This window comes from Scylla paramamosain, chromosome 19, assembly GCF_035594125.1.
Source record: "Scylla paramamosain isolate STU-SP2022 chromosome 19, ASM3559412v1, whole genome shotgun sequence".
NCBI classification, from domain to species: Eukaryota; Metazoa; Arthropoda; class Malacostraca; order Decapoda; family Portunidae; genus Scylla; species Scylla paramamosain.
The window spans coordinates 1983218-2010000 of NC_087169.1; the positions used below are offsets into that span (position 1 = coordinate 1983218).

Genomic DNA, 26783 nt, shown 5'->3' on the forward strand with positions numbered 1-26783 from the left:
CCCAGGTGCTAACTCTGTACAAGGGCCTTATCCGTCCATGTATGGAGTATGCTTCACATGTTTGGGGGGGGTTCCACTCATACTGCTCTTCTAGACAGGGTGGAATCAAAAGCTTTTCGTCTCATCAACTCCTCTCCTCTAACTGACTGTCTTCAGCCTATCTCTCACCGCTGCAATGTTGCATATCTAGCTGTCTTCTACCGCTATTTTCATGCTAACTGCTCTTCTGATCTTGCTAACTGCATGCCTCCCCTCCTTCCGCGGCCTCACTGCACAAGACTTTCTTCTTTCTCTCACCCCTATTCTGTCCACCTCTCTAATGCAAGAGTTAACCAGTATTCTCAATCATTCATCCCTTTCTCTCGTAAACTCTGGAAGTCCCTGCCTGCTTCTGTATTTCCACCTTCCTATGACTTGAATTCCTTCAAGAGGGAGGTTTCAAGACACTTATCCACCAATTTTTGACCACTGCTTTGACCCTTTTATGGGACTGGCATTTCAGTGGGCATTTTTTTTTTTATTAAATTTTTGTTGCCCTTGGCCAGTGTCCTTCAAACTTTAAAAAAAAAAATACACACTAATTCTGTCACTCAAATGCTGGCTTTTTACTTTTTATAAACATTTCACTCCCTTTAACAGCCCATCACCTGGCCAAAACAATCCTCAAACAACCCACAACTCTTCCATATCTATTATCTTTTTATATCCATAAATTCCTCAAAAAAATATCCTTATTTTTCACCAAACACCTTTCACGTGCACATCTCTCAACAAAAAACACAAGCGACACATCTCCTCTTATTTCACACTGATCACTGTAAACCATTCCTTCTAACCCTATTCAGTAACACACACAACACGCCTCACCGGTAACGCTCATCCATCCCAGTCACTCTTAACAAAAGTACCACACATGCACTTACCCAGCCCACACGTTGCCTCTTGCAATCCTGTACCACTATTTTCACACTTACTGTTCTTCTAATCTTGGTAAGAGCACGCCTCTCCTTCATGCATTTACTAATCTTATTAACCACTTTCCTCTTATCCTGCACATACATACATAAGGATTCATACATACACACACACACACACACACACACACCATGACTCTCAACAATATTCTGATTACATACAGTTGAGGATTCCTTATCCAAAATTGTTGGGACTGAAAGTGGTGCAGATTTTAGATTTCCCCAGTTTTTTTGAATAACAACTTGCCAACTTCTGATACCTCCCATGACAGTAAATCAAGCTCTGGTTATCAATTTTTTGGTGGGGCAAAAAACATGACAAAACATGACACAATTAAAAACTTAGATTTTTAAATTTAGGACAGAGGATTCTCAAGTGTAGCAACAAAACACATTGTTCACCTGAATTGGTTCCTGCAGTCACCACCACCTGTCAGTCACAAGGTTTTCAGTAAGGTGTATTTCTTGCTCCTGAGTTATGGGAGCGTCCCAAGCTTTCTTCCACTTCCTCTCCGTGTTACCACCTGCGGGGAAGACACACATCTGTACTCCTGCTGCGTGACTCACAACTCAGTCCAGAATTTAACCATTTCACCACAACATTACACAGCAAAGAAGGCACGACAGAAAACATTGACGTGCACATTTAACTCTTGAAGCAGTGGACTGTATTGTAACTTGAAGGTCTCCACATACAGGATAAACTAGACTTTTCACTATGACAAGATATGATATGTCTACTCAAATAAGAAGACATGGAAAAGTGCCAAATTGTCATACATGGCAACTCATGTGCCCTGAAGATGTTATGCTCAGTCTTTCAATCACTGAGAGACTGTCAGGCACAGTGGAGAGAGGTGTCTCTCCTGCGCTCCCCTGTACGTTTCCCCCTTACCACTACCTTCTCATTTCGTCGCTCACATTCACTACCCCTTACATTACAATGGATCCTGACAAGTTTAACAGGGAAGAGAGTGTCGTGATGGTGTTTGAGTCAAGGTCAGTAACCATGGGGCTGGAAGGAAGACGGGGAGATCAAAGACAGCTGTGACACAAGTGGCCAGGGCTGTACCAGCGCTGGGCACAGCTGCCACTCCTGAGAGAAAGGCTAAGGGCAAAAAAGGAAGACAGATACAGGAATAATAAGTTGACGAAACACATGCATGGTGAACACTTAATTGCTGTGCCATCTTTCTCCCGGTCAGAAGAGGCCTGTGAGCTGCAGGATGACCATCTTCCTTCCTGTCTCACAATTACTGATCCCTTCTTGAACAAACACCATCGCAACACTTTTCTTCACTGTCAAGCTTGCCAGGACCCATTATGTGAGGAAAATTATGGGTTAGCCATCACATGAGAAGCTTGTACCAAGGGAAAACAGGCAGGGGAGTGTGGGAGTGTAGAAGAGGGGGACAGTTGAGTGTCATTGAAGAAGAGGGGATAGTTGTCTGGAAGGTTGTGTCGAGTTGATAGATGGAAGAATTGATTTTTTTTAGGCAGTGAGCAATAACTAGTTTGGTCTGCCGCAGTCAGAGATTTTAGAGAGATAAGAAGTGAGGTGTTCTGTGGCTTCCCTGCGTGAACTGTTTATTTCCTGAAGGGTTGGATATCTATGAAAAGACATGGATAAGTGCAGAGTGGTATTATCAGTATAGGAGTGCATAGGACAAAAAGTTTGGTTTTAGAAAGTCACTGATGAATAATAGGAAGAGTGAGTGACAGGACAGAACCCTGAGGAACACCACTGTTAATAGATTTAGAAGAACAGTGACCGTCTACCACAGCATCAATAGAATGGTCAGAAAAAAAACTTGAGATGAAGTTACAGAGAGAAGGATAGAAGCCGTAGGAGGATAGTTTGAAATGAAAGCTTTGTGCCAGACTATCAAAAGCTTTTGATATGTCCAAGGCAACAGCAAAAGTTTCACCAAAATTTCTCAAAGAGGATGACCATGACTCAGTAAGGAAAGCCAGGAGATCACCAGTAGATAAATAATGAGTGGTTAGTGTTGATACTACTACTACTACTGCTGCTACTACTACTAGGGTCTGGAAGGGAGAGTTGGGAGTGTTAAGTGTGTGGTGTTCCTACTACTACTAATGCTACTACTCCTACTGTTATTACTACCACTACCACTAAGCTAACTTGAGAGAGAGAGAGAGAGAGAGAGAGAGAGAGAGAGAGAGAGAGAGAGAGAGAGAGAGAGAGAGAGAGAGAGAGAGAGAGAGAGAGAGAGAGCAATTTTATACAGAGAAAAACATAAAAAAATACATCAACAACGACGACAACAACAACCTCATTAATCTGTTAGAGAAGGACTGAGAGAAGCTTACCACACAAGTGTGGCTCTCCCCAGCAGCAGCAGCAGCAGCAGCAGCCCCTCTACCCGGCACAGCTGCCCCACCAGGCACCTCCACTGCTCCCAGCCATCCTACACCTGTGCCACCAGGAAGCTGAAGAGGGCCACCTGCAGCTCTGCCACTAAGCTGTCTGACCTGCAACACAAATCAGGATCAGAATATATTTAATATTGTACTTAATTCCTGCCAACTACTACTACTACTACTACTGCTACACTGTTCTCAAGTGTTAAAAAGATATACAATAATAACTATGACTACTGCTGTTACTGCAATTATTACCTAACAATAGTGAAGGGCAAAGAGAGAGAGAGAGAGAGAGAGAGAGAGAGAGAGAGAGAGAGAGAGAGAGAGAGAGAGAGAGAGAGAGAGAGAGAGAGAGAGAGAGAGAGAGAGAGAGAGAGAGAGAGAGAGAGAGAGAGAGAGAGAGAGAGAGAGAGAATGGAAAGAAAAAAACAATAAGTAAACAAAGAGAATGAAAGAAGCACCACCACCACCACCACCACCACCTTTCCACCTGTCCAATCATTGACTTCAAACTGTAGGAAGAACCAAGCCTATATTTTGTGACTTGACTGGGACTACCCCCTCTCTGTAGGCTGTCCTGGCTGGCTGGGTGAAGCCACAGTCCGTTCCTTTGACTTCACTTGTGGTGGCTGGGGGGCTGTGGGGGGCTGGGAAGTGGGTGAGGTGAAGGGCTGTGGGTCTGGTGTGTCTGTGGTGGAGTGTGGGGCTGCTTGTGAAGGCTGTCAGACTGTTTGTGAGGCTCTTGTGGTGTGTGGGATTTTTAGGAGTGTTAAAAGTAGAAGGCCAGAAGTAGTATTAAAGTTATACTTGGTGCTGGTCAGACCTCATCTAGACTACGCTGTGCAGTTCTGGTCCCCACATTACAGGAAAGATATAGGTCTATTAGAATCAGTATAGAGGAGAATGACTAAAAGGATACAGAGGATGAGGAGTATTCCTTACGAGGCGAGGTTGAAGCTGTTAAATTTACATTCTTTAGAGATACGTAGGTTAAGAGGGGACCTGATAGAAGTCTTTGAGTGATATAAGGGGGATGTAGGCAAAATTCTTAGGATCAGCAACCAGGGTAGAAAAGAAATAATGGGTACAAGCTTAAAAAATTTAGGTTTAGGAAGGAGATAAGAAAAAATTGGTTCTCAAAAAGAGTGATAGATGAGTGGAACGGACTCAGTAATCATGTAGTTAGTGGTAGGACACTAGAGAGCTTTAAGAGAAGATTAGACAAGTTTATGGATGGGGATAACAGATGGAAATAAGTAGGTATATTTCATACAGGGACTGCCACGTGTAAGCCTGGTCACTTCTTGCAGCTTCCCTTATTTCTTATGTTCTTATGTATGTGTGAGGTAAGTGGTGGTCTGTGAAGGGGCTGTGTCAGATGCTGTGTCAGGGGCTGTGTCAGAGACTGTGGAGGGCTGTGGGGAGGTGGAGGGGCTGCTGTATGTGTGTCCGTGTGTCTTGGAGGATCTGAACTCAGCCACTGGCATTAATTCTGCCGCTGAACAAACTCCACCTAAAAAATAAGGGGAGAATTAATGGCTGGTGATAAAATAATAATAATAATAATAATAATAATAATAATAATAATAATAATAATAATAATAATAATAATCTATCTATTTGAATTAATGACTGGTAATAATATAGTGATAATAATCTATCTGTCTGTCTGTCTGCTTGTCTGTCTGTCACCATATCAGGCTGGTAATCCCACATGAGGCAGCCCAGTCAACACACACACACACACACACACACACACACACACACAAACCTAACCCAACCACTTACAGCCTTCTTCTGCTTGTTCCTCAGAATGTTAATGGCCCCCATGCCCCGTTCCTTCCACTGTGGGGGCGACTCAGAGGTGTGATAAAGAAACAGCTTGTACTGCCTGCAGGTGGGGGGAGGTTAGGTTAGGCTGGCACTGTCTGCATGTTAGGTTAGGTTAATAAAATGAAGAGAGGTTATGTGAAGAACAAGGAGCAGGAGGAGGAGGAGGAGGAGGAGGAGGAGGAGGTAAGTAAGAAAGAAAACATAGAATGAGAGAAAATAATAATAATAATAATAATAATAATAATAATAATAATAATAATAATAATAATAACTATTTACCTGCAATAAGAAAACCTGACCTGACCTAACAATGATAAAACAGCAAAATTACCATCAGTACTTGACTTGACCTCACCTCACCTAACAAAAAGAAACAGCAAAACTACCAACAACATTTCTCAATAAAATAATAAACCAATAAAAAACTCACAAAAATAATAATAATAATAATAATAATAATAAAAACACCATTACCAACCTGACCTGACCTTGAAACTCAGTCTTATCATTTCCTCCTCCTGGTCATCATCACTAACCACGAAGACCTCCAGCAAGGTCACCACAGGTTCAAAGTAGGGGTCATGCTCCCCCACTCTGCTGGTTGACTCCCCCTCCTCGCTCACCACGCTGTCATCGAGGTCTGTCTGTCTGAGAGAGAGAGAGAGAGAGAGAGAGAGAGAGAGAGAGAGAGAGAGAGAGAGAGAGAGAGAGAGAGAGAGAGAGAGAGAGAGAATTAGGCTTGGTTGGGCTAGGAGGAGGAAGAGATGGGAAGAGAGAAGAGGAGGTCTAGATGAAAGAAAGAGGAGGAAGAGGAAGAAGAGGACAAACATACATGCATATACAAACAAACAAACAAACAAACAAATATTCAGTTAAGACAAGAAAACTGAAAAAAATGAAAAAAATAAAAACGATATATTCTGACACACACACACACACACACACACACACACACACACACATAACGAACCAACAAAACAAACAAACAAAACAAACAACAAACACAAGAAAATGAAGATAAAAAGGAAAATATTTACGTTAAAAACATTTTTTTTTATCCTTAACGAACACAAGAACTCCCCCACCCCCGCCCTCCCTTCCCTCACACACACACACACACACACACACACACACACACACAAACAATTCTATAAATAAAAAAAATAAAAAAAATCGAAAATACAATAAAATAAGGAGGCATTTTGAGCCATATTTCCCTTATTTCCCCTTGTTCCCTCGTCCCTTAGCGCTCAAGATGGCCGACCACATCTGCTTCTTACTGGCGGGCAGGTGTGTGTGTTGTAAATCGCTAAATAAAGGAGTAATTAATAATGGTGGGGCATCACCCTCGATTTTCCGCCATAAGATCCCCGCCACCCGCCCTCACGCCTATTTTCCTTATTTACACCTCCGCACCGCCGCCATTCTCGTGTGTGTTGATAGCCAGATGATGTGAGTGTAGAATGGTAGCCATGTTACCTTCTCAAGAGCCATGGTGTCGCCGATGATGATGGATAATTGTGGCTGCCTCTACCAATCCCTCCGATGCAATTTTGTAAGCAGACTCGCCATCTGATATGGACGCTCGATCTTGATCTTGATGGTACAGGTAGGTCGGGATCACGCTTAAACCAGGCCTTTGGATCGGCAACTCCTGTAGAAGGGGAAAAAAAAAAAAAACAACAAACAACATCATCTACTGTAACTGTTCCTACATCTGGCACGCCACATTCTCTCCAGAAACTCTTTCACCGCCTCAATCATCCTTTCATTCGCCTCTCTACACAGTCCCAGCAACACCATCCATTCCTTTCCTGTCTTCTCCACTCTTTCATTCCTATCATGCCCTAACTCAGTCAGTATCACTTGCATCATCTCATTCCTGTCTCTGGCATACTTCACACACTCCAGCACCACATGTTCCACCGTCTCATCCTCTCCCGTGTCACACATCTGGCACACTTTGCTGCTGGACTCAGACCACCTGTAACTCCTTGCATTCACATCCATACATTGTGCCCTCGCTCGGAAGAGATCACTGCCCAGGCTTCCATCATACCACCTTTCATACCTCGGGGCCTCTTTCTCCTTGTACCATTCCAGGGTCTTCTTTCTTTCCATTTCATTCTTCCATTCATTCAGTCCCACACATTTCACTTCTTTGTCAATCTCATTCTTCCATTTTCTCACATTCCATTCGGCTCCCACTCTGCCTTCTCTTGTTACCACCCATTCACGCTCATTTTGATTCCTCCCAGCCATTCTTATCGCCCGCACCTCTTGCAATCCATTCCTGTCTGTCATTCTCATGCATCTCTTCCTCCATTTGCTTCCACTTTCATTCCACAGGTACACCTTCCTTGCTATTCTTGCATCATCCATTCTCTCAAGCCTAATCTTGTACCTAAGTGTGGCTTTTGTGAGTCTTTCTCTGAAGGTGCTCCATCCCATGTCACCTCTCAAGGCTTCAACTGCTGTGCACCTCGGTGCACTCAGTGCCATCCTTGCTACTCTATTCTGGCCCACTTCTAACTTATCAATTTCACTTTCATTCCATGCAATCACATCCATAGCATACATTATACATGGCACAGCCACACTCTTCCACACTTCTCTCAACACATCATACTTACTTGCTCTCATCCTTGCCGCGCTTCCCAATCGACCTACCCACTGGTTTACCATATTTATCTTTTCATTCTTTGCCTTTGCACACCCACTAGGACTCATCCACATCCCTAAGTACTTGTATTGTTGCACCTGTCTCAACTCATTCTCATACTTCACACACTCCAGCACCACATGTTCCACCGTCTCATCCTCTCCCTTGATCTTGATCTTGATCTTGATGGTACAGGTGGCACAGGATCACTCCTGAGCCAGGCCTTTGGACTTGTTACACATCTCGATCTTGATCTTGATCTTGATGGTACAGGTGGCACAGGATCACTCCTGAGCCAGGCCTTTGGATCGGCAACTCCTGTAGAAAGGGGGGGGAAAAAAAAAGAGAAACGAACAGCATCCTCTATCCTAATTGTTCATACACCTGGCACGCCACATTCTCTCCAGAAACTCTTTCACCGCCTCAATCATCCTTTCATTCGCCTCTCTACACAGTCCCAGCAACAACACCATCCATTCCTTTCCTGTCTTCTCCACTCTTTCATTCCTATCATGCCCTAACTCAGTCAGTATCACTTGCATCATCTCATTCCTGTCTCTGGCATACTTCACACACTCCAGCACCACATGTTCCACCGTCTCATCCTCTCCCGTGTCACACATCTGGCACACTTTGCTGCTGGACTCAGACCACCTGTAACTCCTTGCATTCACATCCATACACTGTGCCCTCGCTCGGAAGAGATCACCGCCCAGGCTTCCATCATACCACCTTTCATACCTCGGGGCCTCTTTCTCCTTGTACCATTCCAGGGTCTTCTTTCTTTCCATCTCATTCTTCCATTCATTCAGTCCCACACATTTCACTTCTTTGTCTATCTCATTCTTCCATTTTCTCACATCCCATTCGGCTCCCACTCTTCCTCCTCTTGTTACCACCCATTCACGCTCATTTTGATTCCTCCCAGCCATTCTTATCGCCCACACAACTTGCAATCCATTCCTGTCTGTCATTCTCATGCATCTCTTCCTCCATTTGCTTCCACTTTCATTCCACAGGTACACCTTCCTTGCTATTCTTGCATCATCCATTCTCTCAAGCCTAATCTTGTACCTAAGTGTGGCTTTTGTCAGTCTTTCTCTGAAGGTGCTCCATCCCATGTCACCTCTCAAGGCTTCAACTGCTGTGCACCTCGGTGCACTCAGTGCCATCCTTGCTACTTTGTTCTGGCCCACTTCTAACTTATCAATTTCACTTTCATTCCATGCAATCACATCCATACCATACATTATACATGGCACAGCCACACTCTTCCACACTTCTCTCAACACATCATACTTACTTGCTCTCATCCTTGCCACGCTTCCCAATCGACCTACCCATTGGTTTAGCATACTTATCTTTTCATTCTTTGCCTTTGCACACCCACTAGGACTCATCCACATCCCTAAGTACTTGTATTCTTGCACCTGTCTCAACTCATTCTCTCCAAGTCTCCATACCACATTACTTTCATCCTCTGATCTATTCACAATCATTACTTTGCTTTTCTCACTGCTAAACCTTACTCCAAAGTCTTTACCATAGCCATCCACTACATCCAACAAACTTTGAAGCTCATCTGCCGATTCACTCATAACAACTACATCATCTGCATAAAGGAGCACACATACTTTATCATTCCCCACACTTACCCCTACATTCATTCTTCTCATCCTGGCTGCTAGCTCCTCTGTATACAGGCTAAAAAGGGTTGGTGACAATATACAGCCCTGCCTAACTCCTCTCTCACTCTTCACCCAGTCTGTTTCTATGTCTCCTAGCCTGTATCTAGCTCTTGTGTCCACATACATACTTTGCACTACGTTAACTATCTTTGCACTCAATCCAATCTTTTCTAAGACTCTACCTAACATTTCTCTGTTCACTCTATCATAAGCTTTCTCTATATCCAAAAAACCTAGGTACAATTTACCCCCATCCTTCTTTTTCTTCTCAATCATTTCATTCACCACAAACATATTGTCCTCAGCTCTCCTGTCCCTACGAAAACCATTCTGTTCTTCACCCAGCACTCCAGCTCTCTCAATCCATTTACACAGTCTCTCATTCAACACTGCACTGAAAACTTTACCTACTGTATTCACTAATGCAATTGGCCTGTAGTTCTTCAGCTCATTCTTACTCTTAAATCCTCCCTTATGTAACAGACACACTCGGCTCTCATTCCACTTTCTTGGCACTCTCTCTTCATCCCACACTCGGTTGAATAACTCAGTCATTCTGTCTATCACTACCCCCCCACCATTCTTGTAGAACTCATAGAACTTGTAGAACTCTGTTCTATGTTGACAATCTTGAATCTTGATCTTTCTTCGGTGTCTTTTGTGAGTTTTTGAAGTGATTTTTTTTTATTTTCATGTTTTTTTTTTTAAATGTACTTTTTGAATAGTGTTGACAGGAAAATGTGGGGAATTTAATGGGCTATCTTGGTGTACTATTGTTGTTTTTTTTTTTGCGGTAGTTATTTAGATATTCAGAAAAAATGTTGAAAGTATCTGTGTGTCTTAGAATTTGATATGCTATATATTTTTTTTCAATTTTTCTCTTTATTAACTAACTTGTAATTGATGATGGCGATAGTCAGAGATGAACAATTTAATGGACTATCATGGTGCACTATTAGTTCTGCTTTTCCACTTATAGTTATTTAGAAATATATTACAGAAAAGTACAACAATTTTTCTTCCTCCTTCTCCTCCTCCTCATCATCATCATGTTTCTCTTCTTCCTATTATAATTACTACTACTACTGTGTGTGTGAGTGTGTGTGTATAGTAATAATAATTATTATAATGATGATGATAATAATAATAATAATAATAATAATAATAATAATAATAATAATAATAATAATAATAATAATAAGAAGAAGAAGAAGAAGAAGAAGAAGAAGAAGAAAAGAATAAGATGATGATAATGAAAACACACATATATAGAAGACATACTAAATTCTCCTCTCTCTCTCTCTCTCTCTCTCTCTCTCTCTCTCTCTCTCTCTCTCTCTCTCTCTCTCTCTCTCTCTCTCTCTCTCTTCCTAATATAATAGCAATAACCAGGAATAATGAAGTATAGGTTAGTATCCCTTAAAAACATACGTTTTCTCTAATTACGTCACTTATTTAAGAAACATAAGGTCGAGTATCCTACAAATTTACTTAATAAAATGGACCATATTGATCTTCCAAGTAAAAATTATAAATATAGCTCTTTCTCTGACTGCTCCCACTTAAACATAATAAGTAGTAGTATTAAACATCACAGAATAGTAGATTTAAATAGTATATACAAGAAAAAAACTATAAAAAAAAACTCGTATAATAGCAATTAACAGAAATAATGAAGTACAGACTAGTGTCCCTTAAAATATATACGTTTTCTCTAATTACGTCACGCCTTTAAGAAACAAAGTCGAGAATCTTTGCAATTACAGTTTCAAAATGGACCATATTGACATTACACGCATAACTACTATTTCTACTACTATTACTACAACTACTACTGCTACTTACAGCTACTACTATCGCCGAAATTGTTGTACTAAGTAACTTTCTCGGCTCATTGTTGACCAATAGTCCAGTACACTACAAGGGCGGCCTGATAGTCCAAGTAGTCACCACATACGTGTGACCATTCACTACTACTGCTACTACTGCCATGCTGCTGCTGCTACTGCTGCTGGTGATGGTTGATGCAAATCTGATGGAGAATAAAGGGTTAGGTTAATAGTAGTAGTAGTAGTAGCAGCACTAGTAGTTAGGTTAGGAGGAGGAGGAGGAGGAGGAGGAGGAGAGATAGGGAGAGAGAGAACGGAACAGATAATATGGATGCTGTGGTATTGTAATAGTTGTAACACTGAGGATATTTGCTGTTTTCTCCTCCGCCATGCTGGGTGTTTTATTCATATTTGTTATGTGAGTAGTAGTAGCAGTAGTAGTAGTATAAGTAGTAGTGTGCTTTCGTCATATATATCTGATAATGTATTATCATCAAAGTAAAATTCACTGGACGCGATTAATGCTTTCTCCTGTGTTGGGTTAAGCAAGATTGCATTTGCTCCATCTGAAAACATTTATAATTTTGGTTCATCGGCATTTAAATGTCTGCCACCTCTTCTCTTTCTTCTGGTATATGTGAAAATGTTGTACAAAAATTACGAATGGGTAAGTTGCCTTAATATGCCGGAAAATCTGGATACTGTTTAATATTCTTATGTATCCCATAAAAAATTACGTTTTCTTATACAACTACAAAAGAAAATGAAAAACATTTAGCAGTAGCTATATATTTTCTATCCATTTCTGTTAGTAATGTCACCGCCAGGCTTCCTTGATGTCTATTTACTCCTGCAGCACCAAGAAGAGTCACACACAGATAGCTTGGAGGGATTACTTTCTTCCAGCCACACATGTAATCATCCTAAAACACACACACACACACACACACACACACACACACACCACCCCTCAAGGAACCTCTCCACACAAGCAATATTAAAGAAAAAAAAACAAAAAAACACGGTACAAAATATAAGTAAAAACCCTAAGGAATACATAGATTATACACCAATGCTAAATATTCACAATATTATATAAAAAAAAAGAGACGAGAATATCATTGTAGCCACAGAACGCTTCCAACTCAATGAATTAGCCATTAACGGAGGTGCAGCCAACCAGTCTTTTCTATACCACAAGAAAATCAAAGGAAAGCTTCAAATTTCATACATCTCATAATTGTGAATATTAAACAAAAGGAGAATTATGCAAATCTCAGTCACTTTTATTGTTGGTGAATCCTTTACTAGTTAACACACCACTATTCTGTCCACCTCCCCATTGCAAGAGTTAACCAGTATTCTCAGTCTTTCACCACTATTCTGTCCACCTCCCCACTGCAAGAGTTAACCAGTATTCTCAGTCTTTCACCACTATTCTGTCTACCTCCCCAGTGCAAGAGTTAACCAGTATTCTCAGTCATTCACCACTATTCTGTCCACCTCCCCAGTGCAAGAGTTAACCAGTATTCTCAGTCTTTCACCACTATTCTGTCCACCTCCCCAGTGCAAGAGTTAACCAGTATTCTCAGTCATTCATCCCTTTCTCTGGTGGACTCTTTCACTCCCTGCCTGCCTCTGTATTTCCACCTTCCTGTGACTGGAACTCTTTCAGGATGGAGGCTTCAACACACTTAGCCTTCAATGTCTGACCACCACTTTGGACTGTCTAGAGACTGGCACCTCAGTGGACCTGTTTGTTACTGCACTGTTGGTACCCTTGGGAAGTGTCCCTCCTACACAAAGAAAACAAAGAAAGAAAAAATACACGTGTACAGAGAGAGAGAGAGAGAGAGAGAGAGAGAGAGAGAGAGAGAGAGAGAGAGAGAGAGAGAGAGAGAGAGAGAGAGAGAGAGAGAGAGAGAGAGAGAGAGAGAGAATTAATTAACTATAAGATAATTCTCTCTCTCTCTCTCACACACACACACACACACACACACACACACACACACACACACACACACACACACACACACACACACACACACATAGATAGAAAAAAGGGAGAGAAAAAGGAGGAGGAGATTTCTACAACTACTACTACTACTACTACTACTACTACTACTACTACTACTACTACTACTACTACTTTTTTTTTTATGTAGGAAGGACACTGGCCAAGGGCAACAAAAATCTAATAAAAAGAAAATGCCCACTGAAATGCCAGTCCCATAAAAGGGTCAAAGCAGTGGTCAAAAATTGGTGGATAAGTGTCTTGAAACCTCCCTCTTGAAGGAATTCAAGTCATAGGAAGGTGGAAATACAGAAGCAGGCAGGGACTTCCAGAGTTTACCAGAGAAAGGGATGAATGATTGAGAATACTGGTTAACTCTTGCGTTAGAGAGGTGGACAGAATAGGGGTGAGAGAAAGAAGAAAGTCTTGTGCAGCGAGGCCGCGGAAGGAGGGGAGGCATGCAGTTAGCAAGATCAGAAGAGCAGTTAGCATGAAAATAGCGGTAAAAGACAGCTAGATATGCAACATTGCGGCGGTGAGAGAGAGGCTGAAGACAGTCAGTTAGAGGAGAGGAGTTGATGAGACGAAAAGCTTTTGATTCCACCCTGTCTAGAAAACAGTATGAGTGGAACCCCCCCAAACATGTGAAGCATACTCCATACATGGACGGATAAGGCCCTTGTACAGAGTTAGCACGTGGGGGGGGGGGGTGAGAAAAACTGGCGGAGACGTCTCAGAACACCTAACTTCATAGAAGCTGTTTTAGCTAGAGATGAGATGTGAAGTTTCCAGTTCAGATTATAAGTAAAGGACAGACCGAGGATGTTCAGTGTAGAAGAGGGGGACAGTTGAGTGTCATTGAAGAAGACGGGATAGTTGTCTGGAAGGTTGTGTCGAGTTGATAGATGGAGGAATTGAGTTTTTGAGGCATTGAACAATACCAAGTTTGCTCTGCCCCAATCAGAAATTTTAGAAAGATCAGAAGTCAGGCGTTCTGTGGCTTCCCTGCGTGATATGTTTACCTCCTGAAGGGTTGGACGTCTATGAAAAGACGTGGAAAAGTGCAGGGTGGTATCATCAGCGTAGGAGTGGATAGGACAAGAAGTTTGGTTTAGAAGATCATTAATGAATAATAAGAAGAGAGTGGGTGACAGGACAGAACCCTAAGGAACACCACTGTTAATAGATTTAGGAGAAGAACAGTGACCATCTACCACAGCAGCAACAGAACGGTCAGAAAGGAAACTTGAGATGAAGTTACAGAGAGAAGGATAGAAACCGTAGGAGGGTAGTTTGGAAATCAAAGCTTTGTGCCAGACTCTATCAAAAGCTTTTGATATGTCCAAGGCAACAGCAAAAGTTTCACCAAAATCTCTAAAAGAAGATGACCAAGAATCGGTAAGGAAAGCCAGAAGATCACCAGTAGAGCGGCCTTGACGGAACCCATACTGGCGATCAGATAGAAGGTTGTGAAGTGATAGATGTTTAAGAATCTTCCTGTTGAGGATTCATTCAAAAACTTTAGATAGGCAGGAAATTAAAGCAATAGGACGGTAGTTTGAGGGATTAGAACGGTCACCCTTTTTAGGAACAGGTTGAATGTAGGCAAACTTCCAGCAAGAAGGAAAGGTAGATGTTAACAGACAGAGCTGAAAGAGTTTGACTAGGCAAGGTGCAAGCACGGAGGCACAGTTTCGGAGAACAATAGGAGGGACCCCATCAGGTCCATAAGCCTTCCGAGGGTTTAGGCCAGCGAGGGCATGGAAAACATCATTGCGAAGAATTTTAATACGTGGCATGAAGTAGTCAGAGGGTGGAGGAGAAGGAGGAACAAGCCCGGAATCGTCCAAGGTAGAGTCTTTAGCAAAGGTTTGAGCAAAGAGTTCAGCTTTAGAAATAGATGTGATAGCAGTGGTGCCATCTGGTTGAAATAGAGGAGGGAAAGAAGAAGAAGCAAAGTTATTGGAGATATTTTTGGCTAGATGCCAGAAATCTACTACTACTACTTCTACTATTACTACTACTATCAGCGAAATAGTTGTTTTTGGTAACTTTCACGGCTCCTTGTAGGCTGATAGCCCGAGAGCCACCTGATAGTCAGAATAGTCAGCGCACGCGAACATGTAAGACTATCGCCAGCAGTAAAGTGTTTGAGAAAAATTATGATAGTAATAATGCACATTTTCTTTTTAACGCAACCATAGAAAACGCAAGATACATCCTCAATATTTCAAGGGTAACAAAGGTAAAATGTCCAGGCTCTCTAATCAGGGTAAGGCTGCAGGTAATGGTGCAAACTTGAAAAAAAAAAAATATACGTTTAAGAAATAGACAGTAGGGAACTGGTTCTCAGATAGAGTGGTGAATGAATAGGTGGACTCCGAAATGTGGCTGTGGGTGCTGAGTCACTAGGGAGCTTTAAAAGATTAGACAGAATGGTGTGCTTTATATAGGGAGTGCCACGTGAAGGTCTGATGGCTTCCTGCACCAACCCTTATTTATCTATTCATTTATTTTTTTGTTCTTGCGTTCTTTTATCGTGAGTTAACCCACCACAAACCGTAACAGAGCCTCGACTTCCCCGTTTTCTAGTGCAGCCAGTCAGGAGGTCCTCAGTGACGGAAACATATCAACGCTCTTGTCTCTTAATGGAAGTTTTGCAAGTTTGTCTCAATATTAGTCAACAAAACAAAAGAATTAATGTGGTCTGCTTACAAACATTCAATCTCTTACTCTCTTTCATTTTCCCTGTTCACCCTTCACAAACTTCCTATCCGTTCTGTTGTTCTGTTCTGTTCTGCAAGTGTGTGCGAATTTGTGCGAGATTGTGTGAGTCTGTGTGAGATTGTGTGAGAATGTGCTAGTTTGTGTGAGAATGTGCGAGTTTGTGTGAGATTGTGCGAGTTTGTGTGAGATTGTGCGAGTTTGTGTGAGATTGTGCGAGTTTGTGTGAGATTGTGCGAGTTTGTGTGAGATTGTGCGAGTTTGTGTGAGATTGTGCGAGTTTGTGTGAGATTGTGCGAGTTTACATTTCTTCAGTTCTTGTGTATCTCCTGTAGCAAGGAAGACCTGCTGGCTAGTGGTGATAACTGTGTGTGTGTGTGTGTGTGTGTGTGTGTGTGTGTGTGTGTGTGTGTGTGTGTGTGTGTGTGTGTGTGTGTGTGTGTGTGTAAGTTTTCAATAGTACAGCCACACTAACTTAACTCAACGTAGCCTAACCTAACCTAGCCTAACTTAACCTAGCCTAACTTAACGTAACGTACCCTAACCACCATTTTTCCAGCTTTCCCCAATCCCAGCAGCTCATTAGCTTCATCCCGTGTCACACCCACCTGTTCTAATACTTTGCTGTTCCTTCCTTTCAAACTGCACAGCAAGCTTGGATTTCCTAAGGCAACGCAAGCTTCACCTTCTCACTCCCCGCTGCCTGATACACTCACGCCACACACAAAACCAAAGTTAGTCGTGCTGACAAACTTTTCTTAGTAAAAGCCATGGGGTCTAGAACGAGTGGCAGCATTAGTCACAGTGACAAACATAATGTTAGTCAATTTGTGACTAACTGAGCACTCAACTTACTCCAATATATCTGACTAATGCCTTCGTACTGTTCACTGCTTCTACTAACCACACTAGTAAGGTGGATCATAGGTGTTAGTCAATTAAATGACTAATTAGTTAGTCTTTCTTAGGCAGATGATGAATCATTAGTACCTTTAATACTAGCAGCTAGCTACTGCTGTCTCAAGGTTAGGGAAACAAATAGGTAACAAATTCAATATATTCATATACAATTAAATGTTCCCTCCATTTCATTGCATTAAAAAAAAAGAAAAAAAAAAAAAAAGAAAAAAAAACACTATAATTGTTATCATGTATAGTATAAAATGGTTTTGACTTGAACATTTAACAGAAAGCTCCCCTCAAAACTGTAATGATATATAAAACACAGATGTAAACAATAAGCTCCATTAGTAACACTTCATCCTAGTATGAGAAAAAAATAAATAAAAAAAAAGAAATCATCACAAAAAGCACCTGTTTTGACAAGCCATTAAGTAAATAATAGACATTTGTGAGTATTAATCACTACAACTTGCAATGTGGAAAAGAAAGTAAGCATCTCTTAAGATATGAATATTAAACCTTCCTCCCATTCATAAACTAAAGGAAAAAAAAATGTAAGTCAAGTTAACATAAATGAAATGTAAGGAGTTGCAGAGCCTGTAAAGAATAATTAATTAGTCCACTGCTAATCATTATATCACACTACTTTTAGGGAAACAACAAGTGCAAAAATAGACATTTAACCTTATTTGTACAAGCTTTTAACCCAGATCATATCCATATGTCACCATTAATCCTTTAAACCAACACAAAAAAAGAAAATGAGTATTTCTATGGGATATACTAACTAAACAAATCTACAGAAATGCTCACAACAGTAATAAACAAGCTTCACCTATCACTTGCAATAACATACACAAATAAAATATACAAAAAAAGGTAAAAAATGCATACAAAATAAAAATATATGCATCATATGGTACACGAACAATACTACCCAATTTAGAGAGAGAGAGAGAGAGAGAGAGAGAGAGAGAGAGAGAGAGAGAGAGAGAGAGAGAGAGAGAGAGAGAGAGAGAGAGAGGCATTATGTGTGGAGTTGAATATATTTGGAATGAGATTTCTGCATTTTTGTATGTCAATTCTGTCTTTACTTCATTGAGTTTTACGAGTAGAGATGTTTATTTTTGAAAGTGTTACCTTTGTCATACTTGATACCTAAGAGATGGGATGTTGTGAAACGGAGGAAATGTTCACAATTTTTGGGGTGTTCAATATTAAACACACAAAGCCTGCAGGTGATGAGGAATTGATGAGATCATTTAACGTTTTGGGATCAATTCCATCCTCTTTAAGTTTACTTATTACCTTATTCATAGTTTGAGTGTGCTGCAAAGCCAAAAGGTCTTGCAAATGTTCAGTGAAGTCTTTAATAACTAGAGAAGGGAGCAACTTCTCCTCTCTCAGTGCTAAAAGCCTTGCAACAATTTCGTGGGTGCAATTGATATTTAAATGTGATGAAGCACATTCGTTTCCTTGGTCAGTTATCATTTCCACACAAGCATCACCAGCTTCACTCTGCATACAAATCCTAATTTCTGGATCAGGTAAGGAATCATCACAAACTTTAAACTTCCCCCTCACTCTATTAAGATGGCAATTATAAACTAGTGCGTGATGTGAACGAATGTGTCTTAGTAGATACTTTACAGATTTGTATGATCTAGAACAGCCATCAATTTCACATTCAGTTCTATATCCTGGTTCTGAGGAGTGTACATTTGTGTAATGATTTGTCAAATAAAAAAAAATGTCCTGGTTTTAAAGCAGCACGACCTGCATGCAAAAAACTTGCTATCAACTTTCATAGTGCTAAATACAAAATGTATGCATAAGTAAATTATGAAGAGATAAAACACAAACTTTCACACTGTTGTCCACCACCACTTACTGCAACACAGGACCTTGCAAACTTTTTATTCTTAGAATTGTTTTTTTTTTTTTTTTTTTTTTTTTTATGGGATAAGCAAACAGGACTATCAATATTCTTCTCCGGTGATATTATATTGCTTTGGAGGACATCATCAGATCCCTTTCTGCAACTGCAAAATAAATACATTTTAATAGTTTACTTTGGTATCGTCCTACACATTTTTGCATTGCACCATCAATTCTGCCTTCCTCATAATGGTCTGTCTTTGTAAATTCATCCGTGGCCGGAACGATGGCTAAACCACATTTCAACGAAGGACATTTGGTCAATGGACATTTAATCAAACTTCCAAAATCATAATTACTTGTGTGTGTGTGTGTGTGTGTGTGTGTGTGTGTGTGTGTGTGTGTGTGTGTGTGTGTGTGTGTGTGTGTTTGTCTGTGTGTGTGTGTGTGTGTGTGTGTGTGTAATTCACCTTCTGGTCGCCTGCTGGTCTCTCGACACAGCCAGCCTTTCCCCTACCTCCCTAGCTCAGAGCTAATATGGTATCGATCTTACCTGCGGCATCTACGTAATGATACGTGTGTGTGTGTGTGTGTGTGTGTGTGTGTTTTGAAATGAGTGAGACAGGGACGCAGGGGGGGGGGGTTGGTGATGGGGGTAAAACTGTCAGATTTGACCTTGACAATGAAAACGAAGGCGAGGCAGGGAGGGTGGGAGGGGGTGAGGGGAGTTAAGGGGAGAGGAGGAGGTAGGGGAGAGATAGGGGAGGGGGGGAGGTAGGGGAGAGATAAGGGAGGATGGGGTAGGGGAGGAGGTAGGGGAGAGATAAGGGAGGATGGGGTAGGGGTGGTTTGACCTTCCAACGGTTGACCGTGAAAAAAATATTATTATTCTTATTATTCCTATTATTATATTATTCTTATTATTATTTACATATATATATATATATATATATATATATATATATATATATATATATATATATATATATATATATATATATATATATATATATATATATATATATATATATATATATATATATATAGGGCATTCTTATTATTGTCTCAAATCTCTCCATGACATCACACACACACACACACACACACCACTAAATACAATACCACTGCCTCTTGTTCTGGTATTAATTAATCAGATATGTACAGCTGCCATGTTGTTGTTGTTGTTGTTGTTGTTGTTGTTATAGTGTTGTAGTGATTAATATTATAACTCGTAGAGGTTATTGTTAAAATTGTCTTTTTTGTCTGTCTGTCTGTGTTAAATATGTCTCTGTCTGTCTCTGTCTTTAGTTATAGTATTAGAAGGTTTAATATAACTGGTAAAGGTTGTTATGTATATATAGGGTGGTTAATAACTGGAACAGGTTAAGTAGACATGTGGTTAGTGGTGAAACATTAGATAGTTTAAAAAAAGGGCTAGATGAGAGCATGGATAGGGAGGATAGATGGGATAGGTAGGCGTTGGATTGCTCCAATGGTGTGGATAGAGGAGCTGCCTTGTGTAGGCCATCACTTGGCCTCTTGCAGTCTCCTCGCTTCTTATGTTCTTATAACCACCACCACCACCACTACTACGAGCCCCTTAACCTCTTCGGCATGGGCAGTCAAAACGCGCGCCGGCGCCATGTCCGGGATTTCCGCGCGTGCGGCAAACTTTGAACTCTACCACCCCTACATTCATCAAAACTAAATATAATCATAACATACTATGTATGGGCATATCTGGAATGGTTCCATTGTGCCTTACACACCAATATTCAGTCTAAAACAAACTGCACTTTATATTTTACCTACTAGTTTTCGTGAGAAGATGGTGATGGTGGAGTGGTGTAAACGTGCTCCTCTTCCTCTGACTGATATAATATACGAGTGTTGAAAGACTGAGTCAAATGTGTCTTCTGCAGCTGGTGGCGGTGATGGTGGTGGTGGTGGTGGTGAGGGTGATGGTGAAGGATGAGGGAGCGGGGGAGATGGAGGAGGAGGTGATTGTGAAGGAGAAGGTGGTGCGGGTGGTGGTGAGGGATGAGGGAGCGGGTGAGGTGGTGGGGGTGGTGAGGGTGAGTGGTGAGGGGAAGGAACGATGGGTGATGATGGGAGAGAAGGAAGCTGACAAGAAAAAATAGCAGGAACAGGTGAAGATGAGCGGGGGTGGGAGTGGTGGGAAGGTGAGAAAGGTTGAGGATGTAGAGAGGGAGGTGGTACGGAAGGTTGGTGAGGTTGAGAGGGTTCAGATGGGGGTGTATGGGGTGACTGGTCTCTATCGCACACGATCACCGCGCGAAATGTAATCCGTGACTGACAGTATGACGCAGTGCAGTGGCGTGATCACAGGATGTGTCAACATAAGACACTTGCCACTTGTTTTATTTATTGTATGATTTATTTATCACTCTTTTCGTAATTCTCATTTTACTATGACATGATCATTATTTTATATTTGTTCATTTTTCATCTTTTTCATCTCGGTATGAGCGAGGTGTTTGAATGTCTGTGTGATAAATTACTGCAGCGGCTGAGAGAGAGAGAGAGAGAGAGAGAGAGAGAGAGAGAGAGAGAGAGAGAGAGAGAGAGAGAGAGAGTTTTGTTATCGAAGTTTTTCTTTCTGTTTTCCTCTTCTTCCTCTTCATCTTCCTCCTGCTCCTCCTTCTCTTCCGTATCTTTCAGTTTCTCTTCCTCCTCCTCCTCCTCCTCTTCTCTCTCTCCTATTCGTGTTGTTCCTTTTGTTCGTCTTGTTTGCCCCTTTCTTCCCTCTGTCGCTCCTCCTTGTTCACCCTCCATTCATTGTTAGGTTTTCTGTCACATTTCATAAATAAGGCTTCTTCTCTCACTTCTACCACTTCAGTGTGGCATCTAGTACTGCCGCACATTACAAAACACTACGTCTAAATAGACTATTCGCCTAAAACTACCCAAATATCTGCAGTATTAAGAATAAAGAGGAATAATTCATTGTTGTTTAGTTTCCCCTTAAAGAAGATTCGTTTTCTCTAATTACGTAATTTACTAAGAAACAAAAGGTTGAAAATCCTTCAAATTACAGTTACAGACTAGACCATATTGACCTTACATGTAAACATTACAAATATGGCTCTTTCTCTTAGTTCTACCATTCAAACATAGTATTATACAACACAAAATAGTAGATTTAAATAGTATATACACCGGAAAACTCGTATAACAACACTAACCACATTAATGAAGTATAGGTTAGTGTTCCTTAAAAGACACACGTTTTCTCTAATTACGTCACTCATATAAGAAACATAAGGTCGAGCATCTTATAAATTTACTTAATAAAATGGACCTTATTGACCTTACAAATGAAAATTATAAATATGGCTCTTTCTCTGACATCTCCCACTTACACATAATAAATAGAATAGTAGATTTAAATAGTATATACAAGTAAAACTATCAAGAAACTCTTATAATAGCAATAAACAGGAATAATGAAGTACAGGCTAGTGTCCCTTAAAATACATACGTTTTCTCTAATGACGTCACGCCTAAGGGTTGATTCACACTGGCGTTCTGGTCACGCTCCGTTCTCGCTCCGATCACGGTACGGTCACGGTACTGGGGTATTCACACCTACGGTCTGCTCTCGCTCCGTTCACGGTCCAGTCATTCCCCCTTCCTCGACACCAGTATAGTCTGACCATCAGTTACGAAGGATGTGTGACTTTTCGGACACTGAGTTGGCAATGATCGCCGTTGCACTTGATGAGGAAGAGGAAGAAAAAAAAAAAACAGAAAAAGAAAGAGATTGTGGGTTCATCCTATGTTGCAAGATAGGAAGACTGAGGGCGAATATAATACTCTGTATCCTCATCTTGTTGATGATGAAAGTAAATTCCATAGGTACTTCAGAATGAACAAAGCAACATTTGAAAAAATTCTATCGAAAATTGAGGTTGACCTGAAAAAAAAAAAATACACCATTCAGAGAAGCACTCACTCCAAGAGAAAAACTGGCTGTGTGTCAGGTAAAGAAAAGATGTGACTCGGATTTATTTTGCTGTAAGGCTCAAACACAAGATAAAGGGCACAGATAATCATCATTTATTATTCCTTTTGTTGTTACATTGACTGTAGGCTACAATAATTATGAAGAGAAAGAAGAAGGATGATGTTGGTTAAACCACTGTGAAGTGCATGCAGGCTGCGGAGGTGATGGCACCCCGTGGGTGTTCTCCTGACTCCGTGTTGCTTGATGAAATTGTTGTATAGGTTGAGGACTTGCAGATGATGAAGTGGAGTACTGCGACACAGCAGGTGATGCTGCAGGTTGGGGGCATACATACTGTGCGTATGCCTGTTCACTCTGGTAATGAATGTACTTTTCTTCCATTTCACTTACTAATAAAAACACTTTTGTTTTAATATAATGCTGATCAGCTGGAGTGAATTTCTTGACAGTATTTGACATCAATGAAAAGAAAGTATCTATTATTTGTGGGGCATGTTCTTCCTTCTTCTTATCTAATAAGTATTTCATAAGTGTAGCAGATGCACTGTTATTTTCCTGTGTCTTTCTTTTACGCGTGAGACGCTCTTGCTGAGGGAGTGTAGGCCTATCTGGTGCAACACCACTAGCCTCGTCGCCTAGTGCTCTTTCTTGTGTGTCATCGTGTTCTGAATTATCTGAATCTTCTGCTTCATTTTCAGCCTTTTCCAGAGATGTAACTCGTGTTCTGTCCTTCGTAAATGCCAACAAAAACGACATTTGATCCTCAAACTTCCATTTCTGGAAGCCATCAGCAGCCTGCCCACTCTTTGTTTTCTTATTTTTGTGTTTACGATACTGTGCTCGCAGGGATTCCCAGCGTTCCTTACACTTAGACCCTGAAAATAAGAAGAAAACGGATCAGTTATTCCCTCCATTGTTTCATTGCAGATTTTTGGCTACGGGGGATTCCTACAAATCACTAGCTTTCAGCTACCGTCTAGGCCATTCAACCACTCAGGGTACTGTACTGGATGTTTGTCATGCCATAATGAAAAACCTTATGGCCGAGGCTATACCGACACCAAGTAAAGAAGACTGGCAACGAATTGCAAATGAATATTGGACACAGTGGAATTTCCCAAACTGCATAGGCACACTTGATGGTAAACATGTGGTAATTGAAGCACCAGCAAATAGTGGCTCCCTATATTTCAACTATAAGAAGACATTTTCTGTTGTCCTTTTAGCTTTGGTTGATGCAAACTACCGCTTCGTATGGGTTGATGTAGGATCTTATGGTAAGAATAGTGACAGTGGAATTTTTAAAAATTCCAACCTTTGCAAATATTTGGAAGATGAACAGTTAAATGTACCAGAAGATGCTGCACTTCCTGGCACTGATGTGCTTGCACCATACGTTATAGTGGGGGATGAAGCTTTTCCGCTGAAGAGAAATTTGATGAGGCCCTATCCAGGTTCACAGACTGAACATAATGTTGAGAAGAGGATTTTTAATTATAGATTATCTAGAGCCAGGAGGATAGTTGAGTGCACATTTGGCATTCTAGCGCAAACATTCAGAATATATTTAAGGAAACTTAAAGCTACGCCTGATAACGCTAATGCAATCATTACAACAACTTGCATACTTCACAATCTGATACACCCAAATGCTGTTGCGTTACCAGATACTGTTGACATGCCTCCAAACACAGTAGGCTTACGTCCAGTGAGAGGAAGAGGGGGAAATGCTACAAGGGAGGCTTTTGGCGTGAGAGAAATACTGAAAGATTATTTCAGCTCCCCAGCTGGTTCAGTGGCTTGGCAAAATGATAAAATATAAGTAGACAAACAAACTCATGTAGGAATATTTGTTGAATGAGCCAAGGAGATGCATTTCCGCAGTGGATAATTGGCTGTTATAATACATATGGAATTTCTTTCTTCGGTTGATAATGTATATTTTATTTTCTCTCAGTACCTTGCCAATGTGTTAAGTATGCAAACATTATTGTACAGGCAAATTGTTTAGTGAGGAGAGGAAATGCATTTCCACAGTGGATATTAGGCTATTGTATGAAATTTCTTACCTTCACATCCCATCTGCCTGCTTATTTCGACCCAGCTTCTTCTTTTCGCCACGTTGTCACTGTAGTGCAGCGAAGTCAGGTCATACAGCTCTGGTTTACCTTTGACTAATTCTATTAGCATTTCATCTGAAACCACAAAATTTAATGTAGTTTTGTAGGTAATATTTTATTCAGCTGGTAGTTATGTATATCCTAGCTGTACGCATTGTCATTGTATCAGTGATAAATAAAAAGAATACGTATTTGTATCATTTTCCTACCTTTTGCATGATCCCATTGTAGTGTTTTCTTTGGATTATCCATGATTTGGTAGGACCAAAATGCAACACTACTTACTTAAATGAAGGCTGACACTCGACTGGAGTGGAACAGGATCGGTGCAGGACCGTGGGCAACGTTCACACTGGCGATCAAGTTCCGTTCACGTGTCGGTCTCGCTCCGGTCAAAATATCTTTTGAGGGAACCGTGACCGGACCGTGATCGGAGCGAGAACGGAGCGTGAACGCCAGTGTGAATGCTTGCACTGAAATTAATGAGACAATATTCGACCGTACCGTGATCGGAGCGAGAACGGAACGTGACCGGAACGCCAGTGTGAATCAACCCTAAGAAACACAAAGTCAAGAATCTTTCCAATTACAGTTACAAAATGAACCATATTGACATTACACGCATAACTACTATTACTATTACTATTACTACAACTACTACTACTACTTACAGACATTACTATCGCCGAAATAGTTTGTACCACGTAACTTTCAGGGCTCCTTGTTGACCAATAGTCCAGCACACTACAAGGGCGGCCTGATAGTCCAAGTAGTCACCACATACGAGTGACCATTCACTACTCCTGCTACTACTGACATGCTACTGCTGCTGCTGCTGGTTGATGCAAATCTGACGGAGAGTAAAGGGTTAGGTTAAAAGTTGTAGTAGTAGTAGTAGTAGTAGTAGTGGTAGTAATAGTAATAGTAGCAGTAGTAGTAGTAGTAGTAGTAGTAGTAGCAGCACTAGTAGTAGTAGTAGTAGTAGTAGTAGTAGTAGTAGTTGTTGTTGTAGCAGTAGTAGATAGTAGTAGTAGTAGTAGTAGTTAGGTTAGGAAGAGGAGACAGACAGAGAGAGAGAGAGAGAGAGAGAGAGAGAGAGAGAGAGAGAGAGAGAGAGAGAGAGAGAGGCAGATAAACAAATGACCATCTCCTTTCCGCTCCCTCCCTCCCTCCCTCCCTCCCTCCCTGTAGCACAATTTTTTAGCACAATTTCTGGCAAGTTACATTGAGACAGACTGCCTCTTCAAGACCACCACACTGCTGACTGGCCAGCCACGTGGAGTTTTATTTATTTATTTTTATTTTTTTTCTGTTGGAGGAACACCGGCCAAGGGAAACAAACAAATAATAAGAAAAAAAATAATACCAATCCCCGAATAGGGTCCGAAGCGGTGGTCAAAGACTGAAGGGTAAGTGTGTTGAAGCTTCCCTTGTGAAGGAGTTAAAGTCACAGGAAGGTGGAAGTACAGAAGCTGGCAGGGAGTTCCAGAGTTAACCAGAGAAAGGGGTGAATGACTGACAATACTGGTTAACTCTTGCAATAGAGAGGTGGACAGATCAGTGGTGAGAGAAAGAAGGTGTTGTGTAGCGAGGCCGCGGGAGGAGGGGAGGCATGCACGTGAAGCACACTCCATACATGGGCGGGTATGGCCACTGTACAGAGTTAGCAAGCTCTAAGGCCACGGAGACGAGGAGTGCCTGTGTTGTCACCACTGCCTCTATCAAAGCTACGTGACTCATTTCCCATGCATACACTCTCTCTCTCTCTCTCTCTCTCTCTCT

General features: G+C 41.2%; 1 protein-coding gene and 1 long non-coding RNA gene across 3 annotated transcripts; both read right to left on the reverse strand.

Moving 5' to 3' along the window:
- Positions 1-1376: 1376 nt before the first annotated feature.
- Positions 1377-7424, reverse strand: LOC135109565 (uncharacterized). Of its 2 annotated transcripts, none has more exons than XR_010272759.1 (5): positions 6675-7424; positions 5684-5981; positions 5151-5253; positions 3309-4875; positions 1377-1498 (listed from the first exon to the last, which is right to left on the reverse strand). It is a non-coding gene; the product is annotated as an uncharacterized LOC135109565 (long non-coding RNA). The 2 variants fall into 2 exon arrangements; XR_010272758.1 differs by having other exon boundaries at positions 5674-5981; positions 6675-7423.
- A 15537-nt stretch (positions 7425-22961) lies between these two features.
- On the reverse strand, positions 22962-25555 carry LOC135109566 (transcription factor Adf-1-like). Its single transcript, XM_064020993.1, has 3 exons — positions 25211-25555; positions 24951-25076; positions 22962-23756 (listed from the first exon to the last, which is right to left on the reverse strand). The coding sequence occupies exons 1-3, from the start codon at positions 25251-25253 to the stop codon at positions 23017-23019; spliced, it is 909 nt and encodes a 302-aa protein (XP_063877063.1). The 5' UTR covers positions 25254-25555; the 3' UTR covers positions 22962-23016.
- Between the last annotated feature and the right edge of the window lie 1228 nt (positions 25556-26783).

Bases quoted from the DNA above. Each gene is read 5' to 3' on its own strand.
- LOC135109566 (XM_064020993.1), bottom strand. From the start codon at position 25,253: ATGGATAATCCAAAGAAAACACTACAATGGGATCATGCAAAAG. The intron at 25,077-25,210 runs GTAGGAAAATGA...TTGTGGTTTCAG, and splicing joins ACAATGGGATCATGCAAAAG to ATGAAATGCTAATAGAATTA. The intron at 23,757-24,950 runs GTAAGAAATTTC...TCTTATTTTCAG, and splicing joins CAGGCAGATGGGATGTGAAG to GGTCTAAGTGTAAGGAACGC.